General features: G+C 52.4%; 1 protein-coding gene across 3 annotated transcripts in view; it reads left to right on the forward strand.

Annotated features, from left to right (window-relative positions):
* PAX7 (paired box 7) overlaps nucleotides 1-14525 on the forward strand; it is a 140705-nt gene that overhangs the window by 112381 nt on the left and 13799 nt on the right. Inside the window, exon 8 of one of the 3 annotated variants that reach the window (XM_059487469.1) lies at nucleotides 12580-12645. The exons of the other annotated variants lie outside the window; for them this stretch is intronic. Within the exon in view, the coding sequence (XP_059343452.1) occupies nucleotides 12580-12645 (66 nt within the window). The remainder of the gene's footprint in view (nucleotides 1-12579; nucleotides 12646-14525) is intronic. 3 annotated transcript variants of the gene reach the window in all.

Here is a 14525-nt window from a genome sequence, read left to right on the forward strand (position 1 = left end):
TCGAGCGTTCACGGCGGGGACCCTGCGAAAGCAAGCGCACAACAAAGATTTTCCCAACCTCTAAAATCACAAAAATCCAAAGATTTTCCCAACCTCTGGCCCACAAAAATCCAAAGATTTTCCCAACCTCTGGCTCACAAAAATCACAAAAATCCAAAGATTTTCCCACTCTCTGGCTCACAAAAATCAAAAAATCCAAAGATTTTCCCAACCTCTGGCCCACAAAAATCACAAAAATCCAAAGATTTTCCCAACCTCTGGCCCACAAAAATCCAAATATTTTTCTCAACCTCTGGCCCACAAAAATCCATAGATTATCCCAACCTCTGGCTCACAAAAATCCAAAGATTTTCCCAACCTCTGGCCCACAAAAATCACAATAATCCAAAGATTTTCCCAACCTCTGGCCCACAAAAATCACAAAGATCCAAAGATTTTCCCAACCTCTGGTCCACAAAAATCCAAGGATTTTCCCAACTTCTGGCCTGAGCAGCACAAAAATCACCTCCCGCCCCAAAACTGGGCTCTGGTTTTGACTTTTTGAGCCCGGTTTTTCCCCTTCTCTGCCTGCCCCAACCACCTGATTGGTGGTGACACTTTAAATTAAGACTTCGGAGCCCTGATTTAATGAGGCAGTTGTTGATGTCATTTAATAAATCCCGGTTGAGCATCGGGGCTGGTTTGCCGCGGGGCGGTGGGGAAATGACAGGCACAGCCCAGCCCAGCCCGGAGGGGATTTGGGATCCTTTGGAAGCCAAGAGAGGATTTGGGATCCTTTGGAAGACAGGAGAGGATTTGGGATCCTTTGGAAGCCAGGAGAGGATTTGGGATCCTTTGGAAGCCAAGAGAGGATTTGGGATCCTTTGGAAGACAGGAGAAGATTTGGGATCCTTTGGAAGACAGGAGAGGATTTGGGATCCTTTGGAAGCCAGGAGAGGATTTGGGATCCTTTGGAAGACAGGAGAAGATTTGGGATCCTTTGGAAGACAGGAGAGGATTTGGGATCCTTTGGAAGACAAGAGAGGATTTGGGATCCTTTGGAAGCCAGGAGAGGATTTGGGATCCTTTGGAAGCCCAGAGGGGATTTGGGATCCTTTGGAAGCCCAGAGGGGATTTGGGATCCTTCAGGGAGAATTCAGGAGCGGGTGACCAGGCCAGGGTGCATCAGGGCTGCTCTTGGAAGGAGAAAACCCCACAAATTCTGGGTGTTCCTCAGGGCTTGTCCCTGCAGGATTTTTGGAAGGGATTTTAACAATCCCTCTGTTTTACCCACAGCACTTCCAGCCCCTCTTTTTGTCATTCCCAGGGTGGGACCAGACTCGACTTTGCAGGGAGAGGTTCAGGAATTTGTGGCTTTCTCCCTCTTTTCTCCTGGATTTGCTTCCTGGGGAAGGGCACAGCCAGAGCGGGGCCTGAGAGGAGAAGGGCAGGGCCCAGATGTGGAATATTTGGGATTTTGGGGGTGTTTGCTTCTCTTTGTGTGCAGGTGACACAAACAAACAGTGGCAAAATCGTTCATTTCCCCGTGCTTTGCCCCAAATCGTGGCGTTTTTCCTCATTTTGGCCTCTGCCTCGCTGTTTGTGCGTGCATGAATCCCTCGCTCCATGGATGCCGATGGAAAGGCTTTTTCCCTCTGGAAGAAAATTCTGTTTATCCTTCCCGCAGCGTTCATCCCTCACCTGCTGACCCTTTGTCAACCTTTTCCAGGAGCAGCTGGGATTTAAAGCCAGAGCTTCTCTTTTTGTGTGGGTTTAAATCGGGGCCCAGCGTGGAAATCCCACACTTTCTGTTCTCAGCTCCTCCTCCCCACCCCATTCCTGTGCGTGGCACTGAAACAAAGATGATAAAACCTTATCAAACCTCATCAAACCTTATCAGCCTCCCTTACACCTCCCAGGGGTGGGCTGAGGGAGACCCCAAACCACCCCACCCCAGTCTGAAGCTGTCTTTGCTAGGCTTGGCTTATCCCAAGGCTGGCTGGAACGAGCCTGCCAGCATTTGGGATACTCAAATTCCTGCTCCCCAATAAACCCCCGAGTTTTAGCCTTCCTTGGGCTCAAGTTCTACCCTTTCTAGGCTTGAGGTTTGGCCTTTTTCGGGCTTGAGGTTTACATTTTTGGGCTCGAGTTTTGGCTTTTCCTGTGCTTGAGTTTTAGTTTTTAAAGGTTCAGGTTTTGGCCTTTCCTGCACTAGAGTTTTGGCCTTTCTTGGGCTCAAGATTTTGCCTTTCTTGGGCAAGAGTTTTATCTTTTATTGGGCTCGACTTTGGCCTTCTTGGGTTTGAGTTTTGGCCTTCCTGGGTTTGAGTTTTGGCCTTCCTTGGGCTCGAGTTTTGGTCTTTCCTGTGCTCAAGTTTTAGCTTTTAGGGCTCAGGTTTTGGCCTTTCCTGCACTCGAGTTTTGGCCTTTCTTTGGTCTCAGGTTTTAGCTTTTATTGGGCTCAAGTTTTATGGTTCTTTTGACTCAAGCTTTAGTTTTCATTGGGCTTGAGTTTTAGCCTTTCTTGGGCTCGAGTTTTATCTTTTATTGGGTTCGAGTTTTGGCCTTCTTGGGTTTGAGTTTTGGCCTTTTTTGGGCTCGAGTTTTGGTCTTTCCTGTGCTCGAATTTTGGCCTTTCTTGGGCTCAAGTTTTAGCTTTTATTGAGCACAAGTTTTTACCTTTCTTGGGCTCAAGTTTTATGGTTCTTTTGACTTGAGTTTTAGCTTTTATTTGACTTGTGTTTTAGCCTTTCTTGGGTTCAAGTCTTGGCCTTCTTTGGGCTCAAGTTGTAGCCTTTTTTTGGGCTCTAGTTTTATCTTTTATTTGGCTCAAGTTTTGGCCTTCCTAGGTTTGAGTTTTGGCCTTCCTGGGTTTCAGTTTTGGCCTCTTTTGGGCTCGAGTTTTGATCTTTCTTTTGCTCGAGTTTTAGCTTTTTAGGGCTCAAGTTTTGGCCTTTCCTGCACTCGAGTTTTGGCCTTTCTTGGGCTCAGGTTTTAAGGTTTTTTTGACTCAAGCTTTAGCTTTTATTGGGCTTGAGTTTTAACCATTTTCGGGCTCGAGTCTTGACCTTCCTTGGGCTCAAGTTTTACCCTTACTTGGGCTCGAGTTTTATATTTTCTTGGGCTCGAATTTTGGCCTTTTTTGGGCTCGAGTTTTGGCCTTTTTGGGCTGTTTTTCCTGTGGGCAGGGCCGAGTTGAGCCCTGCCGTTCCTGCCGCTGCTGCTGAGCGCTGTGACCAGCTCAGAGCCCCAGAAAACGGCAGAACATTCCAGAAACGAGGCCGATCCCTTCTCCTGGCAGGACTTTGGGCCGTGTGCGCTGTGTCCTGCCGGGATGCAGGATCTCTCCCCCTCGGAAGCTCCAGATTCCCGGTTTTTGTGCGGACAGGAGGTTTTTCTCCTCCACATAATGACCAGGGCAGAATTAATCAGGCGAGGCTTTACTGCCGCTGACCCGCGGGCACCCGCAAAGCCCCGGCAGCAGCTGGTCCATACATTAACTCCGCTCTGCCTTAATCTCGGCTTTAAAACCGGCTCCTAGTGAGGGAGCAGGCGGGACAAGGAGATTTTTCTCCAGGATCTCTCAGGTGTAAAGGCTGGCAGGGTTCAGGGCAGGTAAAACCCGAGCTGGGCTCTGATTTTTGGGGTTCGGCTTTTCCCCGCAGTCCCAAACCTTGTGCAAAAGCCCTGGCAGCAGCTGGTCCGTGCATTAACTCCGCCCTGCCCTAATATCAAGTTTAAAACCGGCTCGCAGCGAGGCAGGGACGGGAGCAGGCGGGACACGGAGATTGTCCCTGGCAGGGTTCAGGGCAGATAAAACCCGGGCTGGGCTCTGGTTTGGGGGGTTCAGCTTTTGCCCAGAGGTCCCGGTTCCTCGCTGAGCCGGAGGGTGGGAGCAGAGCTGGGAGCGGGATTGGAACGGGATAGAGAGGGACGGGAGCGGGATGGGAGCAGGGTGGGAGCGGGATAGAGAGGGATGGGATTGGGATAGGATCGGGATGAAAGCGGGATGGGATCGGGATGGGAGTGGGATGGGATCGAGATAGGCTTGAGATAGGATCAGGATGAAAGCTGGATGGGAGCGGGATAGAGAGATGTGGGATTGGGATAGGATCGGGATGAAAGCGGGATGGGAGCGGGATGGGATCGGGATAGGATCGAGATAGGATCGAGATAGGATAGGGATGAAAACGGCATGGGAGCGGGATAGAGAGGGATGGGATCGGGATCGGGGTGGGAGCAGAATGGGATTGGGATGGGATCGAGATGGGATCGGGATAGAGAGGGATGGGATTGGGATCGGGATGAAAAGCGGGATGGGATCGAGATGGGAGCGAGACGGGAGCGGGGTAGGATCGGGATGGGAGCAGGATGGGATCGGGATGGGTTTGGGATGGGAACGGGATCGAGATGGGAGCGGGATGGGAGCGGGATAGAGAGGGATGGAATCGAGATAGGAGCAGGATTGGATCGGGATGGGAGAGGGATGGGATTGGGACAGGATCGCTGTGAAAGAGGGCTGGGATCGAGATCAGATCGAGATGGGATCGAGATGGGAACGGGACGGCAGCGGGATAGAGAGGGATGGAATCGAGATAGGATGGGGATGGGATGGAGATAGACAGGGATGGGATTGGGATAGGATCGCTGTGAAAGAGGGGTGGGATCGAGATAGGATCGTGATGGGAGCGGGACGGGAGCGGGACGGCAGGGGGATAGAGAGGGATGGAATCGAGATAGGATCGGGATGGGATGGAGATAGAGAGGGATCGGTTGGGATAGAATGGCGATGAAAGCGGGATGGGATCGAGACGGCAGCGAGCGGGCGGGCCGGGAGCGCGGGCGCTGTCCCTGCTGCCGGCAGCGGTGACATGTGCCAGCTGTGCGCTGTGTCCCCCGCTTGTCACTGCCCAGCGCCTGCCACAGCCAATCTGCGTCCTAATCGCCATCAATTAACACGAAACACTCTCGCCCCTCGCTCCCCCCGCCCCCGGCGCGGACACCCGGCCCGGAGCTGGGGATAAAGAGGGAAAGGAGCCCCCCCAGCCCCGACCCTCTCCCCCTTCACTTCCCACTAACTCAGCGCAACCAATTAGGCATCTGACACCCGCGCGGGCTGACAAATTGTTTCTGTCATCTGCTCTCTGTCTTTCATTAAACGGGAGGCGGAGGGGGGCTCGCGAGGGGAGGGGGCGGGAGATGTGATCTCCCATGCTTAGCGAGGCCAGATACATTAATTACAAAACGGCCATTTGCGGCATGAAAATGCATTAATTAAATTTATGCAATCATTATCTTTAAATAGTCATATCTTGGAAATGATCAGCCCTTCCTGAGTCTTCCCTCTCCTCCGCTAAGTATCTCTAATCCCTTTTCCAGCCGTTATCTCGGCATCAGCAGAGCCTTGTGTGCTTTTTAAACTTCTGCGGCAGGAGATGCTCCAAAACTCCGCTCGAGCGGCAGCCGCGCTCCCGCCCCTGGCACCGCAGCCAGGACGGGCACAGAGCGAGGATTTGCCGCTTTTTGCACGTTTTGGACCGAGATATTGTCATAAAAACCTCGTGGCTCGGCCGGGAGTTGTGGGGTTAAGGAATGAAGTTGTCGCGTTGGTGCGGGAGGGCGAGGGATGCTCGCGCGGTGGATGCGGGGCTGCTTTCCTTGGAAAAGGTTGGATTTCAGTGAGGCAGAGCCCTGGCACAGGCTCAGCTCTGCCCGCTTTCCATCAGAGCATCTTCTTCCCCTCAAAAACATCTCCTGGTTCCAGGCCATCGATGGCGTCCGTGAGGAAAACAAAAACAAAAAACCAACCAAACAAAAATCAACCCACCAAAAAAAGAACCAAAAAAATCAACAAAAAAAGGGCTTAAAAAGAGGCGTTTTGTTGCTCTGATGATACAGATCGCTCCGTGGTGGCTTTGCTTTGTCATTCTAAAAGATATTTTAATTCGTAACACCTTCAGAGGTGCCCAAAAATTCAAATTGTGCCCTCAAAGGGGGGCGAGTGAGGCGTTAACCCGGGAGCTTCTGCTTTTCTCCCTCGCTGTTCCGAGGCTTCCCCGTTTGTGATGAGCACACAAATAAACAAACACCGGGAATTGTTCGGGGTTTGCGGCCAGCCCAGGCACGGCAGAGCCGAGACACCCGGGGAAGGATTAATCTCATTCCCTGCTGAAATCATCACCTGGAGCTGGGCAGGAAAACCCCACCCGAGCGGTTTGGGGGCGCTGGAGGAGCCGGGGAGGGGCAGAATCCAAACCCAAACCCCCGGGCCTTTCCCAGCGCTGCGGGGGGAGATTCTGCTCTGCTCTTTGTGTGCCTGCGCCGTTTCTAATCAACCCTGCCGGGTTTTATTCCCAAAATCGGCGATTCCCGATGGGATCCCGATCCCATCCCTCTCTATCCCCATCCCATCTCGATCCGGGGATGTTCGGAGCCCGGAGTTTGGGATTAGGGCCAGGTGGAATTTGGGGTGAGGGCAGCCAGTGCTGCGGGTTTCTCCCATCTGGGGGGCAGGAATGAGCTCAGGGATTTCAGAAATCGCTTCGGGCCGTGCCGGTCCTGCCCAGAGATTCCCTGGGGCTCGCTCGGGATGGAATCGGGGCTGGCGGGACCCGGCACGACGGGACGGTGACAAACGGGGCACACAAAGGGCTCCTTTTCCCTGCAGCATTCAGGGAATGGCCCTTCCTGGAGGGAAGGGAAAAGGGGGCAGGAAAGGTGTGGAGCTCAAATATCGGCGCTCCTTCAGCCTGGATTTCAGTGCCGATCCCAATTCCTTCCCTGCTGCATGGATTTGGGATCCTTCGGCAGCCAGGAGGGGATTGGGGATCCTTTGGCATCTGAGAGGGGATTTGGGATCCTTCCGCAGCCCAGAGGGGATTTGGGATCCCTCAGTAGCTGGGATGGGATTTGGGATCCTTTGGCAGCTGAGAGGGGATTTGACATCCTTTTTCAGCCCAGAGGGGATTTGGGATCCTTCGGCAGCCGATTTGGGATGCTTTGGCAGCTGAGAGGGGATTTGGGATCCTTTGGCAGCTGAGAGAGGATTTGGGATCCTTCAGCAGCCCAGAGGGGATTTGGGATCCTTCAGGGAGAATTTAAGAGCAGGTGACGGGTTGTGTCAGGGGTGCTCTTGGAAGGAGAAAACCCCACAAATTCTGGGTGTTCCTCAGGGCTTGTGCCTGCAGGATTTTTGGAAGGGATTTTAACGATCCCTTTTAACGATCCCGCGGTGGATGCAGCTCCTCCATCCCCGATTCTCGCTTTTCTGGGAGGCTTTGGAGGCTCATGTTTGGTGGTGTTTCAGCGGCTCCTGAAAGCCCAGGAGCAGAGAGGGCTCGGGAGGCTGGGAAAGGCATTTCCTTGCGTTCGGGAGCTGGGATTTTCCTTTGAGTGAAGGAAAAAGGGGCCCTGAGTTTAAAAATCCTCCTCCCTTGGCAGCCCCAGAAAATCCACCCGGAGCCGATGCTCAGTCAGGATCTCCCGGGATCCTGCACAGGCTTTGGGGCGGGCTGGGAAGAGAAATCTGTGGGAATCTACAAAATTAGAGGGTTTTGGGAAAACTGCAAGATGCAGGCTTCAGACACAGCAGAACTGTGATTAGAGCTAAGCAGCAGCCATGAGATTGGTCAGCAGAAAAATTATTTAAACTGTAGAAAAGCAAGGGCAAATAGAACAATGGTCTGTGTGTTAATGCTTGTCTAGAATAACTCTCTAAGCTACAGAAAGTTTATCTAGCAAGATATTAGGAAGGTTAAAGCTTAGTAATGGAGCTCTGTGCGTTGTGTTTTAAGGCTTACAAGCAGGTTTTGTATTCTAAATAAGCAAGCATTGTTTTAACCAAAGATGCCTGTGCTTATAGTGGTTGGATAGAACTACTGTCAATGTGCTTTTGCTTTGTGTGATTGGTGAAGAAGTTATAAAGTGAGTTGTAACATTAAGTTCTTGGGACGTGAGCTGCTGGCATCTTCCCATTCTCATAATCACGTAATGAGACTGATGTTGAAAAATAAAACAGCTCAAAGCGCTTTCAGCAGCAGCCCCGTCCCGTTCGTGCCTGTGAATAACCCCCCTTGCCGGCCTAAAAACCCTCCCCTAAAACCCGCCGGGAATGGGGAAAGGGAGCGGGCAGGGAGCTCAGCATCGCTGATTTTCCCTTTTCTCGGGCTGTTTAGTGCTCGGTCCTGCTGCACTTGCCGGGCCCAGCAGCGCCGTTTCACCGCCGTGACATCCCCGGCCGAGCCAGGTCTCTTACACCGCGCTTAAACCGGGATTAACTCATTACAGCCCTCGATAGATCAGAGACAGAGCGGGGCAGGCACGGAGGAGCCCCGGGCAGGGCTGGGCTATCCGTGCCTTTTGGGGCTATTGGTGCCTTTTGGGGCTATTGGTGCCTTTTGGGGCTGCCTAAGAACAGAGCCAGACAAAATGAAGGGAATAGAACTAAGGGAATAAAATTAAGGGAATAAAATTAAGGGAATAAAATTAAAGGGATAAAAAGCATTTGTATTTACTGAAGGGCCCTCAGGTACATCTCAGGCAGAAAAATCCCCCCAGGGGTGGCACCCAAAAAGGGACCGTGGGTCATGGGTTTTGTGAGTTTTGTGAGGTCACGGGTTTTCACACTTTTATAACTTTCGTCCATTTGCATATTGGGGGTGAATCCTTCAATTCCAGCTTCAGCTATGAACTCATTCACCCCAAGTTTGCTCCCCTCAGCTCCCTTTTGTTGAATCTCTGGGGGCCTGAGGCAGTGAGGTGTCCTTGAGTGCCAGGCCTGGAGAGGAATTGCTGTGTGTGCCCCAAACGGGAGAACAGCAGCTGGCACTGCGTGTGGGGTTTGGAGTCACACACTAAAGAACTGCAGGGTTATAGTACAAATTACAAACTGAAAATATTACAAATAATAAAAAATATATTAAATGAATATATGAAATCCTGAGGCAGTGAGGTGTCCTTGAAAATGGAGAGGAATTGCTGTGTCTGCCCCAACCGGGAGAACAGCAGCTGGCACTGCGTGTGGGGTTTGGAGTTACACACTAAAGAACTGCAGGGTTACAAATACATGAAAATATAAAAACTCAAATCCTCAGGCATCACTATCAGCGTGGTGAGCCTGGAACAGAGCTGAGGCAGGGCTGGGACTATCAATGAGCCCACGGGACTATCAATGAGCACACGGGGCTATCAATGAGCACACGGGGCTATCATTCAGCACACGGGGCTATCAGTGAGCACACGGGGCTATCAATGATCCCACAGGGATATCACCACACGGAACTATCAGCCCACAGGGCTATCATTCAGCCCACGGGACTATCAGCACACAGAACTATCAGCTCACCGAGATATCAGCCCACGAGGGTATCATTCAGCCCACAGCACTATCAGCACACGGAGCAGCCTCGCCCGGGGCCGGGAGCCCTGCAGGGGATTCTTTGTGCTGCAGCTCCTTTGGCGCTGGCAGAGGCTCCCCCGCACTCCCCGGGCCCAGAGCATCCCAGGAAATCTCCTTTGGAAGCTCCATCAGAGGGCCCGGAGGTTGCACCGCCGAAATTGGGAATGGGAATAGAGTGAGGGACAGGAGGGACAAGGGAGGAGGTGAAGAGGAGACCTTGTTGTGGATTTGTTTGGGTCTGGCTTTGTCAGAGGAATAAGAGAAGTTCCTAAAGCAGCTGGAATTTGCTGAGGTGCTGCAGGTTTGGGGCTGTTTTATGGGGAACCTTGGGTGTGTTTGTTCCTTTCTTGGCGTTTTGTATGCCTCACCAAGCCCCCAGAGCTCCTGCTTCTCCCAGCAGGTCTGAGCTTACCCAAAAATGCAGAACAAAAGCCACAAGCCCGACCCATTCCCAACCCCGAATCTACCCCGAGTCCTTCCATTGGTCTGGAAGCACTTGGGAATTCCAGTTTTCCATGGTCCTACCTTCCTCCTTTCTCTCCCAGGTGACTTTGTCCCAAAATTCCACCAGCAAGGATTCAGGTTCATGCCCTGGATACTCGGGGTGAGGTGTCCCAGAGACACTTCCCATTCCACCAGGGGGATTTTCCCACGCAGAAAATTTCTCCCTTCCGAAATACTCACAGAGAAATGTGAGGTTAAACACAAAGGGGAGGGTGGAAGCAGCACCAGGATGGAGTTTGCTCGTGGTGACTCAAAATCAGGAGGCTGGGGCAGCTCTGTTTGCTCGCTAGCATTCAGGAACACATAATTATTGAATGATAATATGCAAATGCTTTTATTGAAGAGCTCTGAGTGTCAGGGGTACAGACCCAAATCTGATGGTTTGGGATGAACATGTTTTATATTCTATCCTTATATAACTTACATATAATTATTAAACTTACATTGTTCTATTGTAGACATTGATTCCACCCAAGCATGGGTTTCTTGTGATGCCCCTCAAACCCTTGAGTATAATTTCTCATGATTCTTTTTACAATTAAACAATAATTATCTCTAATTACTAATCAATCATCACATCTAACAATTATATCATTTATTACATACTGATTACACAGGTGCAGTTTCACATGATCCAGCCAACACAAGGCCTAACATTTCCCAGGGCCTAACTTTCTTTCTAACTCCCCTGAATATACAAAGATTTTAGAAATATTTTATTCCTATATTATCATGCTGAGCAGCACATCGGGGCAGCCCAGGCTCCATCCTGGGTTTTCTCTATCAAATGTCTCAGAATCCCCATGAAATCAGGGAAAATGCTCGGTGCTGATGGGTGTAAAGCACAAACTGCTCCTTCCCCAAGGGGACCTGCCCCTGGAAATCAGAACCCTGTAGGAGTTGGGGGTGTGGAGGGGCTCGTTCTCCCCTTGGCTCAAGCCTCTCCCGGTGTTTCCCGGTCGGTGAAATCAATGCCCATGACCTGGGACCCCTCTGGCCTCCCCCAGCCCCCAGGCCACAAAACCCCTTTGTGTTTCCTCCCTGGTGACCCAGCCCGGCCAAGCCTTTTCTTCCTGCTTTTCCCTGGGGAATAGCACTTTGGTGTTCCAGAGCTGAGTTTGGTGTCCCAAAGCTGAGTTTGGTGCCCCAACCCAGGGACCATGGCTTGTGTTTTGGAGGAGAGTTTGGTGTCCCAGAGCAGAGATTGCTGTCCCAGAGCTGAGATTGCTGTCCCAGAGCCAGGGACCAATAGCTTGTGTTTCCAGGTGAAGTTCAGTGTCCCAAGTCAAGGACCATGGCTCATGTTTTGGAGTAGAGTTTGGTGTTCCAGAGCAGAGTTTGGTGTCTCAGAGCAGAGATTGGCCTCCCAAAGCCAGGGACAATGGTTCGTGTTTCAGAGCAGATTTTATTGTCCCAGAGCGGAATTTGGTGTCCCACGGCAGATTTTGGTGTCCCAGAAGAGAGTTTTATGTCCCAAAGCAGAGTCTGGTGTCCCAAAGCCAAGGACCATGGCTCATGTTTAGGAGCAGAGTTTTGTGTCCCAAAGCTGAGTCCGGTGTTCCAAGTAAAGGACCATGGATCATGTTTTTGAGCAGAGTTTTGTGTTTCAGAGCAGATTTTGGTGTCCCAGGGCAGAGTTTGATGTCCCAGAGCAGAGTTTGGTGTCCCAAAGCCAGGGACCATGGCTTGTGTTTTGGAGCAGTTTGGTGTCCCAAGGATGGGAACAATGGCTGGTGTTTTGGAGTAGAGTTTTGTGTCTCAGAGCAGAGTTTGGTGTCCCAAATGAGAGTTTGGAGTCCCAAGTCAGGGACTGTGGCTCATGTTTGTATGCAGATTTTGGTGTCCCAAAGCCAGGGACAATGGCTCGTAATTTGAAGCAGAGTTTGGTGTCCCAGAGAAGATTTTGGTGTCCCAAGGCTGATTTTGGTGTCCCAAAGTAGAGTCTGGTGCCCCAAGGCAGAGCCTGATGTCCCACAGCAAGTTTTGGTGTCCCAGAGCAGAGTTTGGTGTCGCAAAGAAGATTTTGGTATCCCCAGCCAGGGACAATGGCTCATGTTTTGGAGCAGAGTTTGGTGTCCCAAATCAAACTTTGGAGTCCCAAGTCAGGGACTGTGTCTCATGTTTGTGAGCACAGTTTGGTGTCCCAAAGCCAGGGAAAATGGCTCATGTTTTGGAGAAGTGTTTGGTGTCCCAAGGCTGATTTTGGTGTCCCAAAGTAGAGTCTGGTGTACTAAGGCAGAGCCTCGTGTCACACAGCAAGTTTTGGTGTCCCAGAGCAGGGTTTGGTGTCCCAAGCCAGGGACAATGGCTCATGTTTTGGAGCAGAATTTGGTGTCCCAAGGCAGATTTCAGTGTCCCAGAGCAGAGTTTGGTGTCCCAAGGCAGGGACCGTGTCTCATGTTTTGGAGCAGAGTTTGGTGTCCCAGAGCAGATTTCAGTGTCCCAGAACAGAGTCTGGTGTCCCAAGGCAGGGACTGCGTCTCATGTCCCCAGACTCAATTCCCGCTCTTCCCCTGCCTGTCCCGCTTCTCCCATGGGATTTCTCGGAGCCCTCAGTGGATGTTTGACCCCTCGGTGCTCCCGATTCCCTCATGGGATCCCCCGGAGCAGCAGCCGCCCCTCTCCCCTCGTGCCGAGCCCTTTGCGAGTAGCTCAGCGCCTTTCCTCAGACCTTGTCTGTGATTTGTACATCCCTACAGAAGCAGGGTGCCCAAAACAAGATGCAGTGCTCCCGCTGGAACCTCACCATAGCCCTGAACAATCAGGTAACAACCTCCCACCCCCGCTCCTCCTCCTCCTCCTCCTCCTCGTCCCTCGCAGCCCCCGCAGCTCCATCATCGCATCCCCGGCTCCATCCCACCCTCTCCATCGTCGGTGTGTGGCGGGAGCAGGGCCATTGTAGGGCACAGCGCTCATGTCCATGTCACCTGCCGTGTCCCCGAGCCCGTCCCTGCGGTGCCAGGGCGTCCCTCGGGACTCAAAGCCACGGGAAGCGCCACTGCCTGGCCGGGGTTGCTTGGTTGGTTGCTGTTTGGGGCTGCTCTGGTGTCCTGGGGGTGTAGGAAGTGTGGGATTCAGGCATGTTGAGTTCCGTTCCCAGCTCTCCCCTTGTTTTCCAGAGGTTTGGGGTTGGAAATTGGGATTTTGCAACTCTGGAGTCAGCTTGTATCAGGAGGAGCCGTGGGGTTGTGGGGGCTCCTCCACCGCTTCCCTTGCTCCTGGAGGGGGATGAACACCCGAGGGGTGAGGCTGGGGATCAGCCCTGGGTTTGCCAACCTCGAATCCCCCAAAATCCAGAGGGAGGCTTTGATCATACCCGAGAGAGCCAGGGCTGAGCTCAAGGTGAGCGAGGTCACCCCGGAGGGAATTGCTGGGTTTGGGAAACGCCTGCAGGGTCCTCAGGCGCACCCAAACCCCACCACCGGCTCCAGTTTGCTCCAAACCCTGCCTGGCAGTACTGCTGCATGCACGGAGCTGGATCAGGGATTTTCCTGGTGCAGGAAGGGTGAAGCAGCTCCCCAGCAGCAGCTCTGGAGCTGCCCCATATCAAGAGGAGCTGTGGGGTTGTGGGGGCTCCTCCACTGCTTCTCTCGCTTCTGGAGGGGGGATGAGGCCAGGGATCAGCCCTGGGTTTGCCAACCTTGAATCGCCCAAAATCCAAGTGGAGGCTTCGATCACACCCAAGAGAGGCAGGGCTGAGTTTGAGGTCACTGCAGAGGGAATTGCTGGGCTTGGGAAACACCTGCAGGGTCCTCAGGAGCACCCAAACCCCACCACGGGCTCCAGTTTGCTCCAAACCCCGCCTGCACGGGGCTGCAGTGACAGGATCAGGGATTTTCCCGGTGCAGGAAGGGTGAAGCACCCTCTGGATCTGCAAAGCAAATTCAGGGGGTGCTCGGTTGGTTTGGAGTGCTGGGATCCTGCTCAGCTGGCTGCGGTGATTTAGAAAATATTGGAAATTAATTGCTTGGTTTTGTGAGTGCAGTGTTAGCGATTGCTACACAAGTCATTTTAGTCCTACCTAGGGGCATATTTGCATATATTTATCCTCCTTTCAAGTGGAGATCTTTGGGGAAAGTGTATTTATCTCCTCCTAACTCTTTCTTCGGCTTTCAGCCATCCTACAGTCACCTCTTCATTTTGTTCCCATTTAATGCATGTGTGGAATAATCGACTCTTCCTCTTCCCGCCAAGTGGAAATGAATCCACAGAGATCAAAAAGCTTTAACGTGGGGAAGGGTTTTTCCTTCTGCCACGAGCAGGGTGAGAGGGAAAGATGGGCAGGATGGAGCTGGGTCCCCCCAAAACTGCCTGGGAGGGCAGAGCAGGACCTGGAGAGGAGCTGGAGCAGCCAGGGGTGGAGGTGACCCCAGGAGCTTCCCCAGGAGGAGCTGGGAGAGCTTTGCCCTCCCTGAATCCTGGGCATCCAGCAGGTTTCCTGGCAGGAGGGTTTGCTGTGCCTGGGAAGGGAGGTGGGAACAGCCCAGGAGAGATTTCAGCCTCCTCTGCAGGGAATTTCCTGGGGCTTCTTGCCTGGTGTGGCCCCAAAAAGTGCAACAGATCCCATTCATTGCCAGCGTGGATTTGTCCCCATTTGTCCCCATTTGTTCCCGTTCCCAGCAGAGCAGCACCACAGCCCCAGGAA

Source organism: Ammospiza nelsoni, chromosome 22 (genome assembly GCF_027579445.1).
Source record: "Ammospiza nelsoni isolate bAmmNel1 chromosome 22, bAmmNel1.pri, whole genome shotgun sequence".
In the NCBI taxonomy this organism is placed as follows: domain Eukaryota; kingdom Metazoa; phylum Chordata; class Aves; order Passeriformes; family Passerellidae; genus Ammospiza; species Ammospiza nelsoni.